This window comes from Triturus cristatus, chromosome 8 (genome assembly GCF_964204655.1).
Source record: "Triturus cristatus chromosome 8, aTriCri1.1, whole genome shotgun sequence".
Lineage (NCBI taxonomy): Eukaryota > Metazoa > Chordata > Amphibia > Caudata > Salamandridae > Triturus > Triturus cristatus.
Window position 1 is genome coordinate 183,818,252 of NC_140591.1, and position 23,794 is coordinate 183,842,045.

General features: G+C 44.9%; 1 protein-coding gene across 3 annotated transcripts in view; it reads right to left on the minus strand.

Moving 5' to 3' along the window:
• LOC146801785 (E3 ubiquitin-protein ligase TTC3-like) overlaps nt 1–23,794 on the minus strand; it is a 1,762,960-nt gene that overhangs the window by 1,224,856 nt on the left and 514,310 nt on the right. For all 3 annotated transcript variants that reach the window (XM_085621278.1, XM_085621277.1, XM_085621276.1), the window contains exons 18-21: nt 9,506–9,643; nt 9,328–9,408; nt 429–541; nt 23–149 (exon numbers count right to left, since the gene is read on the minus strand). In XM_085621278.1, the coding sequence (XP_085477404.1) occupies nt 23–149; nt 429–541; nt 9,328–9,408; nt 9,506–9,643 (459 nt within the window). The remainder of the gene's footprint in view (nt 1–22; nt 150–428; nt 542–9,327; nt 9,409–9,505; nt 9,644–23,794) is intronic.

Genomic DNA, 23,794 nt, shown 5'->3' on the forward strand with positions numbered 1-23,794 from the left:
CTGAAAGAAAACCAATTCTTACCTGCAGTTTTTCTGGCCTTGTCTCTTCAATAATAACAGATGTTGTGGGCCACTTCAATACTCCAGGCACTATTTTACGATTCAGCATGATCTGGCATTTAATAAACTGATTTTTGGCTTCTGCAAATCTAAGACAGTAATATCAAAATCATTCACATTCATCCATCCAGCAGAAATTGCAATTATTAAAACGCATTCCTTTTATGCATCATCAAATTCTATGATACAGAGATCAACAAAAGATTTAGTTTTATTGGTATAGGCAAATCAGGTGATGTGTATTATTGTAACAATGATGGAGCAGATTATATTCATCAGGGAGGATACACAACTTAATCTGTTAGTATATGAAAAATAACCTGAATCAACATTAAAAATAGGTCTCCAAAAAAAGTTAGAATACTAACCTGTTTTGCCTTAAATGCACATTTCCGATTCCATAGAATGCCAAACAGTTAAATCTCTGCTTGGTATACTTTTCTATTATTTTGTTGAACTGCTGTTCAGCGCTCGTTAATTCCTGCCAAAAGTAAAAACAAAACAGGGAATCATTTAAAGCAGGTAATTCACATTAACTCAGCCACTGTATTTATTACTTTACAGAGATTATTACTAGCACTTTCTAGTACCAGAAGCTGCCTTTTGGCTATGTGCTCATGGTTCTACTGTAAATGTCTGCTGAATAAAGTTCATAAGCAAGCTCCTTGGTCCGATACTTCTCAGTGGCTCCAATTAACATTGTGGGCACCAGTCGAATGGCAGGCTACGCAGTACATTTTTCAGAAGCCTCCTGAAATGAAATCACTTCGATTCTGCCCCCAGTCTTAAGTGTGATTGTAGACTCTTGGGCCGGGTACTCCTCTATCACCCATTAAGTACATCTGCAGCTAGAAGGATTGTTAGTGGATCAGATGTGAGAAGGATGAAATGCTGTGCTCTGAGGTGGCATTTCTTTCAAGCTCTGTTTTCAATAGACACTGCACACATAACATACTATACATTTTCATTTTGGCTTCTATGGCCTCCACTCCCACCAGCTGCTATGAAAACCTTTTGACTTTGGCTTTACATACTTATGTTTCCACAGATTCAAACGTTTCTACAATCTATCAGTAACTGGTTTGGGCTATCCATATAGGTTTGTGCTTGACCTATATGGATAGCCCAAACCAGTTCCGATGTTCTGATCGAATGCCCTTCTGGACCCTGGTCCAACGTGGGATTGGACATCATGGGGCCACTGGAAATCTTACCTGGTGGGTGTCGCTTTATCTAATGTGCTAATTGATTATTCCTCAAAATGGCCTGAGGTAAAACTTGTTAAGAAAGCCTCCACTGTTAATAGTATCTCCTTTCTCAAGGATGTTTTCATGCGGGAGGGGTTTCCTGAAGCCATGGTGACGGATAATGGTACACAATTTACCAGTGCCAATTTCCAATCTTTCTTATAGTCATGCAGCATCAAACACGTAAAGAGTTCTCTTTACCACCCCAGTCCAATGGGCTCGTTGAGCGTATGAATAGGGTCGTGGGGGACTGCATTAGGTGGGCTAAGTCTGGTAATGGTGACGTCCTCAATTCCCTTAATAGCATGCTATGGTTCTATAAGACCACTCCCCACTCTACAACAAAAGTTTCTCCTTTCGAGTTGTTAAGGGGAAGGAGGGCAAACACTAGTTTTAAGCCCGCCTGGATTAACAGGTGGGTTAAGTCTGTTCCTGATGTCGACTGTCTTATGGAACTGGTGAGAGAAAATGTCTCTTGTTCTCAACACAAACAAAAGTCATAGTTCGACAAAAGAAGAGCTGTAAAAACTGTCCCTGTTGTCGTAGGAAATCTTGTACGCATTAAGTCTCCTTTCCACCTATTTCTGTCACCAGGGTGGGAAGGAATGCTGTACAAGTTGAAGGAGGAAAATGGTGGAATGTTCGAAGATTTGTGAAAGTTAGGAATGTTGTTCCAGCTACTTCATTCTTTCCTTCTGGTCTCGAGGTTGCTGGACCCTCCGAGGTTTCCCTTAGGAGGAGTGCAAGATCAAGAATTGTTCCCAACATGTACCGCCTTTGAACCGATTCTTTACTGTAGTCATTCACATTTTTCTGTTCTTATCCTATTCATGCTGTTTCATTTCTTTTTGGTTTTTTTTGTTACTTTAGTTTGTTGTATTGAGAAAGGAGGATATGTTGTATATTCTCCTCTATTTTTATTTAGCACTGAAACCTGATGCTGGAGTTCTATGTTCTGTGTTCTATTCCTGGTGTCACCATGTAGAATGTTTAATGGTTGCCTAGGTGCTTCTTTACTTGTATTTGAAAAGGTTTGGAGAGCTGTTAGGGCTGGATGTGCAACTGCCTTGCTGTCTTGTCTGCTGTGTAGCTGTTCTACAATAAATCTCATCGGAACTCCTTTTGTGTCTACGTCGTCTATCACTACAATTTGTTTCAATTTTTGGTGACAATATTCAAAAGAACCTGCGTGTGCTACCTGTCAAGTCCTTCATTTTCAAGTGTGGAGTATCTGGGAACCTCCTGTCAAGCTAAAGCAATTTCTGTATCTACAGCTGTGTATTCGACTAACTGGCACCCCTCAGCCCCACCAGGAGCAGCGAGCATGCTGCTCAGCCCTTGTCAACTGTCGCCCACAACGCAATCGTGCCAGTTCCTGCAATCACAGCGCATGGGAATCTATGAAAGTTCCAATACTGAAGTAAGAAAACAAGTTACTTACCTGTAACTTTGATTCTCCAGTATTGGTAACTTTCATAGATTGATTGCGAACAAAGTAGAGAGATAAGGGTATTTAAGCGGGAATACCCCAGGTCCCCTTAGAAAAGTCTAATCAAAACATTAAGAGAGGTTCACCCTAGAGACATGGCAATGTCTCTGAGTAACAGACAAGAGGTGCACACAAAAAAAGGAAAAATTCTCCTTTTTTAAGACCACCTCTCACTCACCAACCTAGTTGGTGACATGCTTCATCATCGGGGTCCCACCCAAACAGCCGAGTGCCGTTCGGGTGTGCTGCGACACCTGATTACAGTGGAGCGGGTATTTTTTGATTGAGTGAAAAAAGGAAAAGAGTGAGTGAATTAAAAATTAGGCAGGTTTAACTCCTTGAAGGGAACTATTTATTCTGAAGCAACTGAGCAATATTAAAAACACAGAACATAGAACTCCAGCATCAGGCTTCAGTGCTAACTAAAATAGAGACGATACAACATATCCTCCTTTCTCAATACAACAAACTCCCGGTACATCTGAACAAGTCCTTGTAGTTTCAGAGGATAAAGATCTTTGCGAATGGAAGGAACGTTTTCCATCTGTTTTTTGTGGGGGTCTTGGAACCATACAAGGGTTCAAACATAACATTGTTGTAAAAGATGGTGCTCTTCCAATCAAACACAAGTACCCTTCAGTGTGAGAGATGACCTAGAAACTGAACTCAAGTCCCTGTGCAATCAAGGGATCATCGAACTTACAGAATCCTCACTCTGGCTTTCACCCTTGGTCGTTGCGCGCAAGAAATGTGGTAAGTTGCGCATTTGCGTGGATTTGAGGTCTATCTATACAGAAATCTGGGTCGACTCTCACCCACTGCCAAAAATTTGTGATCTATTTGCAAGTGTCAGGGGGTCGCGCTACTTCTCTAAGCTGGATCTGGCCAGCGCTTATCATCAAATAGAACTGGATCCAGAATCACGCCCTCTCACAGCATTTGTGTCACCATTAGGCACGTTCCAGTACAAGCGGATGCCCTTCGGGCTCGCCTCTGCGGCTTCTGTTTTTCAACGCGTCATGCAGAACATGTTAGGTGGAATTGATGGAGTTCTTGTCTTTCAAGACGACGTGTTAATTCACTCCAAAGATGATCCATCACATAATTCCTTACTAAAAAGGGTTCTTGAAATTTTTAAGCGGCATGGTATGTGGTCGTGGTTACGTCTGAAAAATGCAAATTCCTCAGTGATGAAATTGAGTACTTAGGTCATCTTATTTCTGGGAAAGGAATCAGACCTAGGCAGGGGATATTAGATGCCATCACACATGCTCCTGTGACATGTGACAAAACTGGTGTCAAGTCTTTGCTTGGCCTCCTGGAATATTATTCAAAGTTCATTCCTAACTATGCCACTCTCGTACGACTCATTAATTCCCTTCTTAGAAAGGGAGTAGTGTTTGCTTGGTCAGATGAGTGTGCGTCTGCTTTGCAGTGTGTTAAGGATTGTCTCACTAAGAGTGCTGCACTCAAGCCATATGACCAGGACTTACCCTCTTCTATAACAGTTGATGCGAGTCAAGTGAGACTGGGAGCTGTACGAACCCAAGATGCCCGTAGTGGAGAAAATACTGTCGCATTCGCCTCCAGAGTCCTGAGAAATGGGGAGCTTTAGTACTCGGTCATCGAGAAGGAACTCTTGTCTTGCCTGTGGGCCATCGAAAAGTTCCGTCCTTATGTCTGGGGAAGACTTTTCTTGTTGAGGACCGACCACAAGCCCCTTATCAGTATTCTTGGTGGTGGCACCAGTAAATGCTGTTCCCCTAGGATCCTCCGTATGGTGTCTCGCCTCATGCAGTACCAGTTCGATGTTGTCCATGTCTCTGGAGGTAGGAACGTCAGGTCTGACTTTTTGTCCCGGTTCCCCATGGATAATTGTAAAGGGGATTCTGGCCTTGCGGATTGTGGGGAGGAAGAATCTAATGACTGTCTGGTAACCTCAGTAGACTTACTTGAGCATGGTTTCAACACAGAAGACAAGTGGGTGAAAGCTCTTGCTGATGATGATGTTCTGCAACAAGTGTGTGGGTTTGTCAGGTCAGAGTGGCCCAGAGAACGTGTCCTTCCTCAATGCTTACAACCCTTCTGGAAGGTTGAATCCGAGATTTCCTTGGAGGATGGTGTTTTGCTCCGCACTGAAACTCAGTTTCCCACAGAGCCTTAGAAGAGGTATTATTACTAAAGTTCATGAAGGTCCCTTAAGGCCTACTCTCACTAAGCGACGTATCCGGGAGTGTTTCTGGTGGCCTTCCATGGACAATGAAATCAATAAAATTGTTGACATGTGCTCTATTTGCCGGTCAGCTGACAAAGGATTGAAAGTGGACATCCCGCCCCTTCTCGATGACTAAGTACTGAAGCTCCCCATTTCTCAGGACTCTAGAGACAAATGCGACAGTATTTTCTCCACTACGGGTATCTTGGGTTAGTACAGGACCCAGTACCACTTGACTCGCATCGACTGTTATACAAGAGCGTAAGTTCGGGTCATAAGGCTTGAGTGCAGCACTATTAGTGAGACAATCCTTAACACACTGCAAAGCAAATTGTTCGAATATCTCAGAATTTGATATCCATGGAGGGCATTTGAAATAAAGACTGATAGACAGACGGTATCCCAAAAGGTTAGTAAGGCCAGCCTTTAAGAGCAAGATTCTATAATTGGGAGGCTCTGCTATCAGGACTGAAGCGCCAGAAAACAGACACACTAGTATGTGTAATAAACCACTCCTCATTTAACTTTAAAGTTAAAAAGATACTAGAGAATAATTGCAATATCCTTAATGCCACCGAGGAACATGACATCTTGGAGAAACCCATACTAGCGTACTGCAGAAATGCCAACCTAAAAGATAAGTTAGTTCATACTAGGAACTACCCATCTAAGACCCTTGGAGATAGGTCAGTGACAGGACTGCCCGCCATAAAAGGCAACCACAGATGTGGTACGTGTGTTGCCTGCGAAACAGCGATTGCAACAGACCGATGGGAATATCGAGGTCGGTACATCAAGCTAAAAGACATGACAAATTGCAGGAGCAACAACATAATTTACCTTATTTTATGTCCCTGCAAGCAAGTGTATGTTGGTGAAACAGGCAGAGAGTTCAGGGTATGTTACTCTGAACACAAATCTGCTATTAAAATAAAAATTCACATCACCCATGGTGCAGCACTGTCACAAACATGCACACACCGCAAAAGATCTATGCTGGCTGATTCTGGCAAATGTTAAGACCAAGCCAGGGTGCAATGAGACAGACACACGAAAGGGCAGAGAAACGTATTGGATTTTTACCCTCAATACTGTCAAGGAGGGCCTTAATGAGGAAATGGTCTGGAAGATCACGTGAGTAGACACTGCATAATGGTACCTACAAAGCATGGTATAAGTAATAGTCTTTGCATTAGATCCCATTATCTGCATCGATACTAGCTTCTGTGGAATTTTCAGACTTCACATAACCATCAGAGGGCTGGTTATGAGATGTAGCCCAAGAAGTTTACAATTTAAAATTTCTCTCAAATAAATCTTCAGCCCTTGGACACTAGAAGAATAGCAAATTATAGCATTGTTATATTTATAATTCAGGCATGCACATCGAAACTTATAAGTACTGGTAGATACAAGGAACCATTTCAATATGACATACGTTACTTATGAAAAATCCTTTTTTTTCATATGTCCATCTTACGATCACCAACTTTAGCCTTCCAACCTATGTCTAATGCAGTTAATTCTCCAACTTGTCAGATCGTTAGATTGAGCCTCCAGATACTTTTTGTCAAGTACATCGTGGAGTTTCGTTACGCATTTATTTTCATCATGAAAACCCTCTAGCCCACGCATTTACACCATTTTTTAATAGTTCAACTTGTTTTGCAAAGTTATTTATATATGTTGCCAAGTGGGTAAATATACTATTAATAAGCATTTTGTACTCATAATTACTGGCAACAGTGGAAAATCTTTAACAATATGGAGAGCAGTCATTCAAAGATGGCGCCATCGTTGGGTATGAAACAAAAACAGTGATCCGATTTAGACCACGTGGTGGTCACATGCGACGTATTTCTAACAACTCCTTTGCTTCCGCGTTCTTGGCGTCCAGCACCATAGCGGCACAGGAATAACTGGAGATGCTGGTGAAGAACGAGTATTTGAAGAAAGGTAAGTGCGGTGGGAAGAGCTGAGGGAACCGTCTAAGAGGGAGGAAAAGGTACTCTGATGGGCTTTTGAGCTATTTACTTTTATGCCAGTGAGTCCCTTTCGCACACATAAGTATAAACATCGGGAAGTTAATACGCACCCACATTGGGTGGGAGGACCTTTTTGGAGTAAGCCATTCTTTAAGGTGTCTTTCAGATAATCATACTGGATGCTTTTGGAACCATACAGGCACCATATGTGAACATAAGTTGGATTAATACAGGCATACCTTAACCTAATGATTAAGCCCTTTGTAAATGTGATCTCCGCACCCACAATGGGTGTAGGCATAGTTTTTGATGTAGCCATTTCTATGATCTGTCTTTAAGACAACCATATTGGTCGTCTCTGGTACCATAAAGGCACCTAATGCGAACAGCTGTATTAATACAGGCATAAATTAACCTAAAAACGAAAGTCCGTTGCATACGTGACTCTCGAGTACGTGAGACACTTAAGCAAAGTTTAACCAATGCAAAGTGATTATCTAGCATGCATCATACATCTTAATAATTATCCCTCCTTTTCAAAGACATTGATCCTGCAAATACCTATTAGCAGACTCTGAGAACCCAGAAAATGACTTCGCCATGCTCCAGAGTAGCATAACGAAACTAAACTAAACTGCAGGAACAGCTGACCTATTTCGCCATCAAGCGTAGCCTATCATCAAACTTAACCAAATAAATGGTAATGAGAGTATATCACTTACCTGCATATTGTAGAGACAACAACAATAAGTAAAGCAGAGAAGGTACAGAGAAGTTGATGTAAATACATATCAATACTGTATTACAGTAACGGTAACAGAGAACCAGACGGCCACTGAAAGGACGACGAATTTCCATGTTTGGTGGAAAAGGCTCCTGCCCAACAACGTACCAGACCATAGGTGTGATCATGAATACAGCTTAACTGCTTAGGGTTAGTGATGCATATGTGTTATACAAGACATCACGGACCCAGCATGGGTTTTTCATATGGCACCAGGGGAAGAAGGGTTATAAGGTGTAAAATGTATTCATCACCTTCCTAGCATGCTGCACACCAAAGATATTCTGACCTAAACCCCGTAATGAATTGGGGGGAGTCTTCTAATTTTTCCTTTTTTTAAAAAAAACTATTCTTTTAAAATAAAACTGTTCTCTCTAAAAACACTTTCTTTCGCACCGGGTGTTATGGTGAAGGATTGTATCTTTTTTCCTCTATTTCAATAGGAGTAGTAACTATATCCATTGACTTTATTCTAAAGTATACCTTGGGGGCCTTTTCCTAAAATATCCCCTTTGCTTACAGATTCCCCCACTACCCTCCGGTATAAATCTTATCTTTAACGTGAGGTCCTGAAGAAGGTGGATGCAAATAATTTGTACCCACCTAAACGTATGTCGACCTAATAGACCCCCAGCTGGCAACATAACCATAGATATTAAATGAAGTGTTTCTTCCATGATTTGAACTGTGTATGCCTTTGAAGCTGGGTGTAGTATGTGTGTGAGGTATGAATATGAGAGTGTGGCTGGTAAGGCTGTGATACAATGTGAGTTAGTTGTGGTGTGAGGTTGATCGCAGTACGGGGTCTCTACATAAATAATGTTTATAATGCACACTAATATGCTGAATCATATACAAAAGTATTGTGTATAAAAGACAAAAAAAGAAATGTTTATGTATTTAGAAAATGTTTTTATCTTTTGGAAAAAATGAATTTAATTTTAAAAAAAAGTATGTATATGAATAAAACATTGCTGCATTCAATGTATTGATATAGCAAAGGGCAGTCCAGTGAGCTTTTCTAGCCATTGTTGAAGAGATACAGGTCGAGTGGGAGTGCTCTTGGAGCCTTTATATATTTTCTGGGTTTTTCCACCTTCTCCCAGACCTATAATTTACCTTTACGGGGTACCTTTTGGATATTATATACTATGATTTCTGAGCGCTAGGACACCTAAGGGTAATCACGTGCTATATAAACGCATCAACATTCATATCTTCAGTGCTTCAAAAACTCACAGTAGCTTTAGAATAGAAATAGGTGGTGTCAATGTGTAGTTTTTGTTTTCAAGGTTTCATTCATTAGGATTGTGGGAATGTTGACAGTGTTTTCAAAAACTTTGGTTAGACGACCAACCACACAGGTATAGACATGGACTACCAATAGCTAGGTGGGTAATGCGGACTACAAAAAGGCAGCAAACCATCCTTTAAAAAAACACAAACCTTTTCAAGTAATGGATAGAAATAGCTACTCTTAAATATTCACAATAACAACATCCTACTTTAAAAAAGAGTTAAAGTCAACATCCAAACCAAAGACTTACCTCGGGCTGTCCTATTCCCAAAAGAGCTCGAGCATGTCCATAAATAAGCACAACATAGTCAATCATAGCAAGGTGCAGTTTCTGTAAACAAGAAACCAAAGACTTAGCTCAAGAATAAATCAAGGTGAAATGCAGAGTGATTAACCTAAACTACTAAGCAGCTAGATCCTCATCTTACCTTCAACTCGGCAGGATCAACCAAATCCAACAACTGTGAAAAAGCTTGCTCGGCACTGTGAAAACACTGGTCCAACAGAGCTGTGTGGCCGTTCTCAACAAGGGTCTTCAACTTTTCTTGAAGCCCATTCAAATCAATCTACAAAAACAAAAGAATTTTTAAAAACCCTCAACAGTATTGAACATTGGTATGTGCTAAGATACATAGCAAAAAATATGAATTCATGGGCCACTGCAATGCTAAATGACAATGTTAATGGCTGATGCAAAATGAATGGCAACCTCACTATAAATGGTGGTGAATCTACTTCGTTGGCATGTGAAGCTATGATTGAAAGAGCGTGACTGCCTTTCTGAGTGTCTTTTTACCACAGTAGTCAGTAAACTGGCAGCATCAGGATTGTTGAACAGCTGACCAGGATTCAAGTACCACGTGAAAGAGCTTGGGCTGCATTTCTAAGTAGATGCAGGTTTTTAAAATGCATGAAGCCTATAAATTACAACAGTGCAGTGCATTCCCTTAAGATATAAACTTGCAGGCATCTATTTAAGGATAAAACCCAGCTCTACTCTCTTATTACTAATAGGTTGGATAGGCCAAGTGCACCACAATAGTTCCTAATTTTGACTTCAGGTTAAATCTTGGCATGGTTGTAAGGCAGTAGTGTATTATAACTGAGTGAAGGCAATATGCAGCTGAAACCATACTCCATATTTAGCACAAAAGCTTGCAACTAACTAAGAAATGTCATTGTACACATTAGGGATATATACCTGGCTCTGTTTTAAGAGCTAGTGATTATAAGTACTTTCTTTAGATATTACATCTACAAACTATGTCTACATTATTTGTTTTATCAAAACAGAAATCAATACTAGATCGAAAGAGTGATCAGCACCTTTATGTTGAACGATTTTGTTTAAATTCTAGGTTAAATTGAGCCTAAGTTCTAAAAACCTGCCACAATGCAGCACGGTCACACTTATTGGTACGTTTGAGAACTACAGAGTGATATAAAGTGTGAAAAATATCTGTAAATTAAAAATCAAACCGAGAAAAATCGATTGCCATGATCTGTAACATTGTTTCTCTCATAATTCTACCACACAATTCACGTGACATGAAACCTTTGGTAACACTCTTTGTAGCAGACACTCTCTAACTGCAGATTCCTCACGTTTTGCATAGTCCCAGGCACCAGACTGGACATGGAAGATTTTTTAACAAAGCCGCTGTGTGCGGGTAGGTGGCGTTGTGTGGCTCAGTGTTAGCTATGCTCCACCCCAGAAGTCAGGGCTAAAGCCGAATAGAAGTGCCACCCAACCATGCTGATGTCAGTTTCATTCTTGACACAGGCAGCGCCATTGGACGCAGAACTCAAAAGGAGCAATTATTTTTGCCTGTTTACAAATCTGTAATTTAGGATCTTTTTTGTTTTCTTTTATTAAAGATGGAAAAGAGTCCATTAAACACAATGTGGAGGTGATGAGGAATCTGCGTTTAGACAGACCTTCCACCAGAATGAATGTAACCAAAGAAAATAAATGTGTTTTTTCGATGGAGACTTCCAAACATCTTTAGAATAGATACCAAAGAAGTAGTTGCTCGGTGGTCAGTCTGTGGAATGATTCAGAGTAAAAAGTCCTGCAGGAACAAATGGGCAAAACAGTCTTTCCGTCGGACCTGGCAATCAACTTAGTAGTGCAGTGGTTCCCAATCTGTGCGGTGTGGCACCCCAGTGCGCCGTCAAAGTAGCAGGGGCGCTGCGAACAGATGGGCACTAGTTTGGGAACTGCTGCATCCAGGGCTCGAGTCGGGGGTACACGCAGGTACACGCCGTCCCCCCTGCCAAGAAGTTGGGCCCGAAAGAAATATGCTGAACTTGACCCAGTGTAATTCCGGTGTAATTTTCAGACACCGGACACGTTCAGCAGCACCTGCACGTTGCCTGCTTTCCATTCCCAGGAGCAACGTGCAGGCAGCGAGGGAGCCTTTTTTCACCTCCAGCTGGGCCAAAGTTAAGGGGCCATCCGGCCTCCCTTTCTTTGTATATGCTGACTGGGGGCCGCCTGGAACCTTACATTTAAATGTAAATGCCACAGAAGGAAACAAAGGCACACTGCTTGCCTTCTCTTCACAGGTACTTAAAAGAGGCATGCTTTTGCATTTGTATTTGTTCTGTCCCTGTATATAAATGCAGACACTGTACGACTGTCAGATGGATTAGTCTGTCCCAGTATATGCATAAATAATTTAAGTAGCACTTTTTATTTCTTTTATAGCGCTATATCGTGACGTCATGAGGTCATTTGCATATTGACTTACTTGGTCAGTACCCCCACTTCTTTTTATAGGACTTGTGTCCTGGCTGCGTCTGGCCAGTTTTGTGTGGTCAGTACTCATACACCAGTTGTTTGGTGTGAACAGATCGATAGGCGGCTTTCCCCTGCGGCTCTAGATTGGGTTGCCTTTCATTGTTTGGAACACCAACGGCATTATCTTCGTGCGGTTGTTGCGACGCTTGGGGAGGTCTGGATGTGGGCAACATTGGGGTACACGGGGTCAGTCTGAGTGTGGCCGCGTATCCTACATGTGTGCATTGAGTGTGGCGCACGCTGGAGAGACGGTTCTACCAAGCGTTTCGGTGGAGGACAATTTGTAGACTGAAGCCTGAACTGAGTTTGATGTTGCACTGGAGCTTGCAGCACAGTGGCAATGCTGTGTTTTCGGCCTTCTCAGTGAATTTTGTTGCCAGAGCGTGTGATTTGGGGAGCCATACCGTTGTGTTACTGGATTTGGTTGTGTCAGTTGCCTTCTTGGTGAGAGTTTGCAGTGGACTTATACTGGAATGCATAGTATCATCTTGATTGTTACGCTTTGGCAGGTGGCCCCAGGCATTGTTGAGGCGAGACAACCGAGTTACCATGGGTTTGAAATACGGCTGGCTAAGGATCGAAACGTCGTCGACTATGTTGTTCACCTTACACTTTGACAATTTGTGTGTAGGAAATGTTGTGAAGGTGACTAGATTTATACTACCTGTTATTCTCTGACATAGAAACATCACTTCAATTGCCTGTATGTTTTTCGGAAAATTTATGTCCTCTTGATATGTAAGCCGCAGGATACAGGCTTGTGTCCCACCAATACCACGCTTACATTCTTTTGATCATTGCAAATTATCGTTTCTTATTAAAGTTGCCTTGTCCGGCTGGACATAGGCTATAATATAGTACCAATTGTGGCTATATTTATTGCTGTTCGAAATACTCCTTTGCTTTCAGGGACCACTGTCTCTTGTAATACGTAACTTCCCAAGGTCCCTGTCTAATTGCTTTGGGTGCCCTTGTGCCTCCTTTACTACACCTTATTCAAGTGGGGCACTCCATGTATAGAGGTGTGGAGTACTTGTGTTTCTTTCAAGTCAGGAGAAGAGTGGAGGTTTGGGTCCACCCTGCCGTTGTTTCTTTTGCTTTTGTCGCCCTAAATGGGAAGGGTATGCCCAGACGTGGGTCCCGTGCTCACGGCACCACCGAATTCAAGCTAGCCTGGCTGATGAAGGGTGATGCCCTGAAACCGGTCCCAGGATGCTTGTTTCCGGTCCAGAGAGGACCTGGCTTGGCAGTTTGGGCTGGACTGTTCCCATGAGGCACAGGGTCAAGACTGATTTGCATATAGCTGGGTCCAAACTGGGGTGGCGTTGTGAGCAAAAGAACGATGGATTAAACCCAGATCTTTGTGACTGGGGGTGAATGTTTGCATTGTTCAGCATTCCGTCCATCACTTGTTTCTTTTGCTGGTGTTGCAGTGTGTGGCATCCATGTTGCACACAGATCTAGCTCAACCTGCTGGGCTGGAGTTGCCGTCCACTGCATGAGGAAGGGCACTGGCCCGGCTCCCTAGCTTCTTGATGGGAGCAAGTGGAATGGGGATCCCAGGGTGCAATTGCCAATGTCGTTCGGAGTCGTTTTGAAGTTGGTGGCGAATAAGAACAAAGACAGATATAGGTGGTGGCATTCGTCCAATTTGCAGGCCGAGATCCTGCTTGCGTCGGGTGCGGACAGTGCTCGCCTCGCTTTCTTTGCGCAATTTTTGAACTTTTCCATTTGGGATTGTGTGTTTCAGGACTCCCTTGGATTCTGTTTTCAAGGTTCGGCTGCTGGACACAGATTACTGGTGTTCGCCTGAGGCTCTTGCAGTCTCCTGTGAGGTAGAGGCGGCAGTGGGCTGGTGAAGCCTCTTTTGCAGGTCTTTCATGGCTGTGTCTCCGCGGTCCAGTGCTGCTGCTGGTAGACTGGCTCCGTCTGCCCTGGGGCCATCGGCAGCGGCGAGCCAGGGACAGCGGAAGCGGGGTGCGCGCCTCCACTTCGAGGTGTGGAACTGGTACGCTGGGGGGCTGGGTGTGGAGGGGGACAGAGACCTTGGGTGTGGGCTTCCACTCCAAAGCGTTGAGCTGGCACATTGGGGGGCAGGAGATCCTGGGTGGGAGCTTCCGCCCTGGTGCGCGGTGCTGGCAAACTTGGAATGGGGGCTGGTGGAAGGGACGATGCTTGGTCAGGGCTATGCACCTTCTCCCAGGGCTGCGGTGCTGGTGAAGAGATGTCAGAGGGCCTGGGGTGCGCACCTTCAGATCCAGCGCAGAGCTGGCATGTCGATGAGGTGGAGGGGGGAGAGACAGCGGGCCCAGGGTGGCCCCCCTCCTGCTGCGGCATCGAGGGAGTGCTGCCGGCACTGATAGAGTGTGCATGTGGCGGCGGTTTCCAGCGTGGTCACCTCCTTCCCTGGACAGACTGATGGGGCTTGAGGGGAGAAGGAGTGGGTGCACGGGGTGGGTCCACCGCACTATGCTAAAGAGTGGGGGCTGCTGGCGTGGTAAATGAGCTTTGGTGGAGAGGCGAGAGCTAGCCCAGGGTGACCGCTGCTTCTTCACGTGCGTGGGTTGTGCGCCCTGCAGACGTGCTGAGGGAGGGCTAAGGGTGGATGCCTTATCTGTGAGACGATGTGGGAGCGCCGCTAGCACACAGTATCCATTGGGAGCTGGAGGGAAGGGCCTGGCGCCTGCATCCGTGGATGTGCAAACTGCTGGTGCTGTGGGGGCTGCGGACGGAAGGGAGGCTGTGTGGTTGTGAAATCTTTATAAGCTTCATCGCTGCTGTTTTTGGGGAGAGGGATGGAGGTGTTCTGGGGCAGGGCTTGAATATCTCCACCCGCCAAGGAAAAGTGACGTTATGGGGAGCCAAAGCCAATGGCCAGTGGGTCGGTGGAGCCATGGGTCAAAAACGTTTGGGAACCACTGTAGCAGTTATTCATAAAAGTGTAGACTGACGCCCACATCACAGCATGTCAGATGTCAAAGACAGGCACTCAGCTTGCCAGGGCAACAGTAGCAGCATTGCAGCTATTGGAATGGGCCCTCAGGCCATCTTGGCGCTGCTTCTTGGCCACTGCATAGCAGATCGTAATGGAGAGAACTATTCACTGTGTCAGAGTCCTTTATTGCACTGCCTTGCCTATGTTTGCTACCAAAAACTCCGCAAAGAGCTAACTGTCCTTACGAAGGTCTTTGGTGCGAACAATGTAAAAGCTCAATGCTCTTCTGGAGTCGAGGGGTGAGCCAATAATGTCCGAGGTGCAATGGACTCTAACATGAAAAGGAGTCAAAGCCTGCGGTAGAAACGCTGCTCTCCTCTTCAGTATCAGTTTTTCCGGAAAGAAGGTGAACTAGGCCAGCTGGACTAACAGAGCGTGGTTTATCGGAATGAGAAAGATAAGACGTTTAGTAATGCGCTGCAGCGGCTCAAAAAAAGTGCATATAAGAAAACTAAGACCCAAATAAAGGTCCCATTGCTGCATCATTAAGGGTTCAGAAGGAAACATGGATTCAATCTTTTAAGAAATTGCATCACAGCAGGTGACTTTAATAATAAGGATGGTTGATTCAGCAGAAACAAAATAGCTGAAAGGGTCGGCAGATACCATTTAACTGTGCCCAGTGCAAGTCCTTGCTGAGCTAAAGATAACACAAATAGCAAGTCATCTAATAGATTGGCCTGCAATGGGTCCGTATTATGAGCTCCACAGGAAGCGACAAACTTGTTCCTGCGTCCAATGTAAACATACTTTGTAGAAGGACGCTTGGCCAGAAGGATGGCATTCACTACTCGAATGCAGTCAACTACTGCCATCCATTCCCCACACATGGAGGTGTAGATTGAGCAGGCTGTGTGCACGACCCCGCATGCTGCTATGATAAAAGATCCTCCCTAAGCAGCAGCCTGATCGGAGGAAAGATGTACATGCCCACAACATCTGGGTAAAACACTCTTCTATCTCAAATCAGAGCCGCTAGGATGACTTGGGCTTAGTCATTCAAGATCGTCATTAGAATTCAGGACAGTAGAGGTAGCGTCAGGAAGGCATACAGGAGTTCCCTGCTTCGCTCTAGGTGGAATGCGTCCACAAGAGACAGCAAGATAGAGTCTACTTGGAAATGCCAGTGAGCAAAAGCGATGACTCTTCACTTTCTCAGTGGAAGCAAAAAGATCGAGCAATAGTTCTTTCCCATTGCTGGAAGATGTCCAGCACCACTTCTGGGTCTAACAGTCATTCCTCCTCCACCTCACATCACGGACTAAGTTCTGCCACCCTGGCGTTTAAAGATCCTGTCAGGTGATGAACGATCAGAAAAATGGCATGATGGTTCAGCCAAGATTAGAGGTGCAGGACATCCTGCTCTACTTGTTGCAATACCACATGGCAGTGGTGTTGGCTATGAGGACCTGAACCAGCCTCTTCCTTAATGGACGATAAGAAGTCTCAAGAGAATGGCCTACTGCTCCAACAAGCTGATGTGGAGACGCTTCTCTGCTGGGCACCGGAGACCTAGGATCTCCAGCTCTCCCAAAAAATCTCCCCTAACTCAGCAGTGATGAGTTCATCACCAAAGTCAGGTCTGGGTGAAGTAGAGAGAGAGAGGTTTGCTGCTGGTCCAATTGTGGTTGTGCGGCCACCACTGCAGATCTTTTGCAGTCTCCTCTGAAACCTTTCCGAAAATGTGTTGAGGAAAACAACAAACGGTCCAAAATGTAGCTGCCTGCCTGGTTCTCAAGCTACCTAAACGAACTTCGGTCTCTGTACACCGGAAGAACCTGCACTGCCTCCCTGTAAATAAAAGGATCCTGATTAACTCGTGTCTTTATGCAGAGAGCCAAAAATCCACTCTGGCTGAGAACATCTGTCTTCTAGGATTCACTACTACACTTCCTATTAGAACTCTTCGCTCTTCACATGGCCATGTGGCCAAAGTTTCTAAGGTCAGACTGGCAAAAACAGGAGGAATATCCTTCTCCCTTCAGGGCCCACAAGCCTGGAACAGACTTCATGCTAAACTCCGCCAAACTGAAAGTGAGAGGCCTTTCAGAAAACAAATAAAAACATGCTTTTCACCCTCTAGTTGAATTTCCTCTGCTGTCTTACATTCCGCTCAGTGCTGAGACACTCTTTGTAGAAGCCGTGCGAGCTAGAAATCTTGCCATTCATTTATTCATTCAACCTAGATGGACTAACAGGCCTCTTGGCGCTGGGTCCACTGAGATTTCAAAACCCACTGCAGAGTCTGCATATGCCATCTGTAACGGTTGATGAGCAGAGTGCAGAGATCAATACTCCGAGAAGCCTCAGGGCCAACCTTACTGAGACCCAGAACTGAGGCTAAAACACTAGGATCATAACCTCTCTCTGACCCGGGGGAAAGGCCCAGTAATGCACCATATCCATGATGGCTCGCTCAAAAGGAAGCCTCTGCCATTGTTTGGAAGTGGTAAACAAAAAGATAGTCACAGTGGAAATTATTCACAATGTATCAATAACCAATACATGGTCAATAGAAATAGAAATATGACAACACCAAAAGGTTCATACAGTAAATGACTGATTTAATTAATTGAGCAAAGATTGTCAATAGATCAACGGTTCACAAGATAAACTGTATATCACAATCTGTATTTTTGAGGAAACAGGTGCACCTTTCGACCCCTATGGGGACCAGCAAACTGAGCATCTTGGAGGTGGGGTCTTCATCAGGACCAAGAGGGGGTGGGGGAGGGCACCAGCAACAGCAAGATTCCTTTGTACTGGAAATTAGAGATGTGGGCCTGCAAGGCTCGGTATTATCCGTGTACTGGGTACCGTAGGATCAGAATTGTCTATGGGGGACTGAATTAAACAGTAGCGATGGCACAAGGTTATGTAACCTGTGGCTCTCAGGGAAGCGTCGACGTTCAGTTTGCTGGTCCCCATAGGGGTCGAAACGTTGACTTTCTCTATCTTTCTGTGGACCACTATTTACCAGAGTCCAGTGGTCTATCAGGTTACCCCACGGATACATAATTATTTGGAGGTGGTCCACAACTGACTGTGGCAAGCCTGCCTTCAACAACCAGTCGCTGAAGTAGGGGAACACTGGTACACCCATTCAGACCACCGTCATTACCTTCATTAACACACGAGGGACACCAATTAGGCTGAAAAGGAGCACAGCAACCTGAAAATGCTCACAGCCCACCTTGAACTGCAAGTAGTGCCTGTGGTCCTGCAAGACAGGAAACATAGAAATTGGCAGCCTGTAGGTTCAGCGCTACTACCAGTCTATGGGACTCAGGGCAGTTAGTACCTGGGAAACATGAGCATTCTAAATTTGTACTTTCATAGAAAGAAATTAAGACGTCAAACATTTAAAATAGGGTGAAGGCCTCTGCCTTTGTTCGACTTAAGAAAAAAACACTGGAGTAAAATCCAATTCCGATTGCCAAGGTTAGGATTTTCTCTATGGCTGCTTTCACCAAAAGAGCCTGAACTGCCTGTAGCAAAATGGACAAATGGTAATCCAAAAGCTGCTCTAATGTTGATGGGAAAAGTGGCAGGTCGAAAGCAATGGCAGGGCGTAGCGCCGTTGAACTATTTGCAGGACTGGTCTGTTGGATGTTATGGCCTTCAACCTGCAGAGAAAATGACTGATTATGCCTCTCACAGGGTGGTCAAGTGGCACTAAGGGTAAACTAACTTAGACTGGAAGCTGCTGTTTGAGGGATAGCGGAGGTTTGCTGCCACCCTGTCCTGGAAGCTGTTTGTTCGGTGCCCCATCCTAACCCCACAAGGAATTGAGTATCTACTATTGGGACAGTGGGCATCAGCGTTCGTTATAAACGAAACCCTTGCAGATGCCTCAAAAAGGGGTGAAAGTGGTAGAGATACTGCCTTATGGGCACAGAGAGACCAAGGTATTGCGCTGTGGCTCCATTTTCTTTAAAACACCGGCCTTCTCACCAAAGAGGATAGACTTGTCAAAAGGCACATCCATGAGTGTTGCCTGAACATCAACTGAGAAGCCTGTCAACCTCATACACATGTGGTGCTGGGGCACAATGCTAGTCCCAACTGCTCTTCTTAAATAGTCGGCCGTGTCCAGGCATAACTGTATGACATATTTGGGCATGTCTTGGCCATTTTGAATTATCTGTGCCAAATTCTCTCACACTCCTCTGGGATTACAGGCAAGACCTCTGGGACAAAGTACCATTATGCGTCGGAGTATCTGCCCAGCAAACAGCTGGTGGTGACTGACCGAAGGTGAGGTTAGTTTAAGCCAACAATTGTTTTAGGAATGCTTCAAATGTCTTTGTCTCCCCATCTGGAGAGGTCATAAGAAAGAAATTTGATAGTGAAGGTGTGAACCATTAGATTATCCGGGATAGGATCAAAATCAAAATTGAATAGTCACCCGGAGCAGGTCTGTGGCTTTGTATTATCGGCCTATTTACAGGTGGGCAGGAACAAGGTTTAGCCAGGATACCTATGAAGGTATCAGACCAGGCTTTTTTGAAAGGTAGAAAGGGATCAGATGCCCAGGCCGCATAACGTCCGTTGAGTACATATGTTTTTGCTTCAAGAGAGGGCAAATTTAAATCCAGGACTTCAGCAGCCTGTCTAATGACCACAGTTCTCTGAAGCTCTCTCTTCTGTTGAGGGACCAGGGGAAGGACCCTGTCCCGTGTCAGGTGAGGTTTCTAGCTTTCTGGCCTCTTGTAGGGCCAGAAAGAGAATGTTGACATCATACTGTGGAGGAAATTCATCCCCACTACCTCCATCATAGTCCATGGCAGACTAGCTTTGGCCAGAATCCATTCTGAATAGTCTATGGATATCTGGAAGGCGACTCCTAGGTAAAGGTGCCGTTTTACCTAAGATGGAAAGAACAGGGGGCAGTTGCGTAAAGACTGTTCCACGATGGGGTCGAGATGGGTAGCTGGGAAGTTGAGGTCGAGATGGGTAGAAAATATTTGGGATCCAATCTTTCACCTGGAGATATTCTAAAAGGTGATTAATATGTGATTGAAAAGCATTCATCAAAAGTACTTTTTTTAAATTTAGTGTTACCAGAATCAAGTTGGTAGATGTTACAAGGTAAGTTTGCCTGTCCTTCATTAAAAATCCAGTGCTATTGAAATCTTCACATACAGACATCAACCGCATGCCACCCATTGCCATTCTCATATGGGAATTGATGAACAAATGTTTTGCAGGACTAGGGGAACCTACTGGGATGTATCAAAGAGCTTTGCCCGTCCTGGGTCTACAACAAAATGTGTTGATACATAAGGGCTTAGAAGTTGTCATGCAAATATTTCTTTTTGGAGATAAATACGTGCACCAAACGTGTATACAATGCTGGTTTAAAACTACTTCGATAGGCTCTGGCACAATTGGGGTCAGGTTTCATGGCAAGTCTGACAAGAAATGAAAAGGGTTGGAACGCACCCAGTAGATGCGGACTCCTTTGACAATGGTAGCCCTGACAAAGTTGCCCAAAATCTTTGAAGCTTCTTAAGAGCTTGCGTAAAAGGTTCTAGCCCTGGTTTCTAGCACCTACTTTGTGAAATATAATTTCCTAGTCACTTATACGAGTGTAGACGTGAAATAATTACTTAGCAAGTTGAAAATAAACATACAGGTTTCATACCACGTGCAGTTTTGAGTTCCATTTCATAAAAGACGTTATTGACTTTTGGACTTACTCCTTTGCCTGAAACAGAGTTTAAGGGGGCAATTTCAATTTAGGAAAATAAAGGACATAACTCGTACTGGGACGTGATGCTGATGATTAGGGATGATGAATAGTAACAAACTGAATATGCTACTTACCAGTATGCATCTGTTCTTGGCATGTAGGGCTGCTGACATTCATATCTGTGCATAGATCGCCGCCTAGTGTTGGGTCCGGATGTTTGCACGTTGTTGTCCTGGAAGAGTCTTCGAAGTATCCTGGGATAGGTGACTCCTCCCCTGGACTACAGTGCGCATGGGCATCCTCTCCATCCTCAGATTGTTTTTCGCCATTGTGGCAGTGATGGAGTAGATACAGAAAGTGATGACCATGCTTTACAGTAATTCTGAGAGCTGCAGCTGCTACAGGCGCCGGGGAGGAGGGAGGGCGATATGAATGTCAGCAGCCCTACATGCCAAGAACAGATGCATACTGGTAAGTAGCATATTCAGTTCGAGGCATGTGGGCTGCTGAATTCATATCTGTGCATAGAATATACAGCAGTGCCCTCGTATTACCGGCGGCTACCAGTGCCAGCTGCAGCGGTCTGAAAAAGAGTTTTGAGAACAGCCTGTCCTACAGCTGCCTGCTGTTTTGATTGCACATCTACACAATAGTGTTTGGTGAATGTATGTGTAGTGGACCAGGTGGCTGCTCTACATATATCATGCAAAGGAATGTTACCCAGGAAAGCCATAGAGGCCCCTAACTTACGTGTTGAGTGGGCTCGTGGGGGAATCGTTAATGTACGTTTAGCCTTTTGATAGCAGAGTTGAATACATTTAACGATCCATCTGGCTATACCTGCTTTGGAGATAGCGTTACCTTTGTGGTGTGGGGCAAAGGCAACGAAAAGTTGTTTTGTTTTCCTAAAGGGTTTGGTCCTGTTGATATAATACATGAGGGCCCTTTTTACATCTAGTGTATGGAGTGCCCTTTCTGCGACAGTTTGTGGGTTTTGAAAGAAAACAGGCAGTTCAATAGTTTGATTCATGTGGAACTGCGATATCACCTTGGGCATGAATTTGGGGTTGGTACGTAGTACGACCCTGTTGGCATGAACTTGTATAAATGGCTCTTGAACAGTTAGTGCCTGGAGTTCACTAACTCTTCGTAAGGAAGTTATCGCTACTAGGAAAGCTACTTTCCAGGTAAGGAATTGAATCTCGCATGAGTGTAGAGATTCAAAGGGTGGACCCATCAGGCGTGTGAGGACCAAGTTGAGGTTCCACATCGGAGCCGGTGGGTGGCTTGGTGGAATGACTCGTTTGAGTCCTTCCAAGAATGCTTTGATGGCAGGCACTCTGAATAGAGAGAGGTGCTGCCTGGTCTGCAGATAGGCTGAAATTGCGGTCAAATGGACACGTATAGAGGTGTACGCCAGATTGCATCGGTATAGGTGTAAGAGGTAACAAATTATGTTTTGGATGGATGCGTTTAGCGGGTTAATGTCATTATTATTGCAATAAATGACTAACCTTTTCCATTTGGCTGCATAGCAAGCCCTGGTAGTGGGTCTTCTGGCCTCCTTAATGATGTCCATACAGTCTGGTGGCAGGTTTAGGTAGACAAACTCTAGGACTTCAGGAGCCAGATCGCCAGGTTCAGCTGTTGCGGATCTGGGTGCTGAATCTCTCCATGGTTCTGCGTTAAATGCGCGAGTTTGATCCGCAGCCTTTGATGCGGCACCACGGAAAGTTCGAGAAAGGTGGTGTACCATGGCTGGCGTGCCCACGTTGGAGCAACCAGGACGAGTGTCAGTGAATGTTGTCTGAGTTTGCGCGCCACCAGCGGTATCAGTGGAGCTGGGGGAAAAGCGTACGCAAATCTGCCGGACCAGTTCATCCATATCGCATTGCCCTGCGACTGCGGATGTGGGAACCTGGCGGCAAAGCTTTGGCATTTTGCGTTTTCGCTTGTGGCGAATAGGTCTATCTCTGGATGACCCCATTGCTGGAAGTACGGTTGGAGTACTGATGGGTGTAACTCCCACTCGTGCATCTGGTGGCTGTGTCTGCTGAGCAGATCCGCCATCTGGTTGTCCTTGCCGGGGAGGTGTTCTGCCATGAGGAACATGTTCCTCTGAATGGCCCACTTCCACATGCTCTGAGCCAGATGAGACAACTGTGGAGAGTGTGTTCCTCCCTGCTTTTGTATGTAGTACATGGCAGTCATGTTGTCCGTCCGGATCAACACGACTTTGTTGCACAAGTGTACTTTGAACGCTTTCATAGCCAGGAAGATTGCCATCAGTTCTAGAAGGTTGATGTGCATCTTCTTTTGTTGCGTTGTCCATAGTCCCTGCACTGTGTAATGGAGTACATGAGCTCCCCATCCCTGGAGAGACGCGTCCGCCGTCAGTATTATCTGTGGGACAGGCTCTTGGAACGGTCGGCCCTTGCAAAGGTTTTGTGGATTCCACCAATGCAGAGAGTTGTATGCCCGACCGCTCACCAACACTAGGTCTTTCAACTGTCCTTGAGCCTGATTCCACTGACGTGCTAAGCACTCCTGAAGCGGGCGCATATGTAGTCTCGCGTGTGGGACTATGAAAATGCAGGAGGCCATCATGCCTATCAACTGCATGAACACTCGCGCGGGAAGGGAGTGTTGTGGTTTGAACTTGGAAATCAGCATTTGCATGCTGTTGATTCTCACTAAATTTGGCTGAGCTGTGGCCGCCAGAGTGTCTATAGTCGCACCTAGGTACTGTTGTACGTGTGCGGGCTGGAGATGGGATTTTGGGTAATTTAGTGAGAACCCCAGACTGTGAATAGGTGAATGGTGCGGGACATGTGGCTTGCACATTGCTGGGCTGACTTCGCTTGAACGAGCCAGTCGTCCAGGTAAGGGTAGACATGTATGTGCTGCCTCCGTAGATGTGCCGCCACAGTAGCGAGGCACTTTGTGAACACCCTGGGTGCTGTTGTCACGCCGAAGGGAAGGACTTTGAATTGGTAGTGCTGCCCCTGAACAGTGAACCTGAGGTATTTCTTGTGTGAGGGGTGAATGGGTATGTGGAAATACGCATCTTTGAGGTCCAGTGTGGCCAGGAAGTCTCCCTGCTTGAGCAGCGGGAGGACTTGCTGTAAAGTGAGCATGTGAAAATGCTCGGAAAGAATGTACTGGTTCAGGGGTCTCAGGTCTAATATAGGTCTGAGTGACCCGTCCTTTTTCGGTATTAAAAA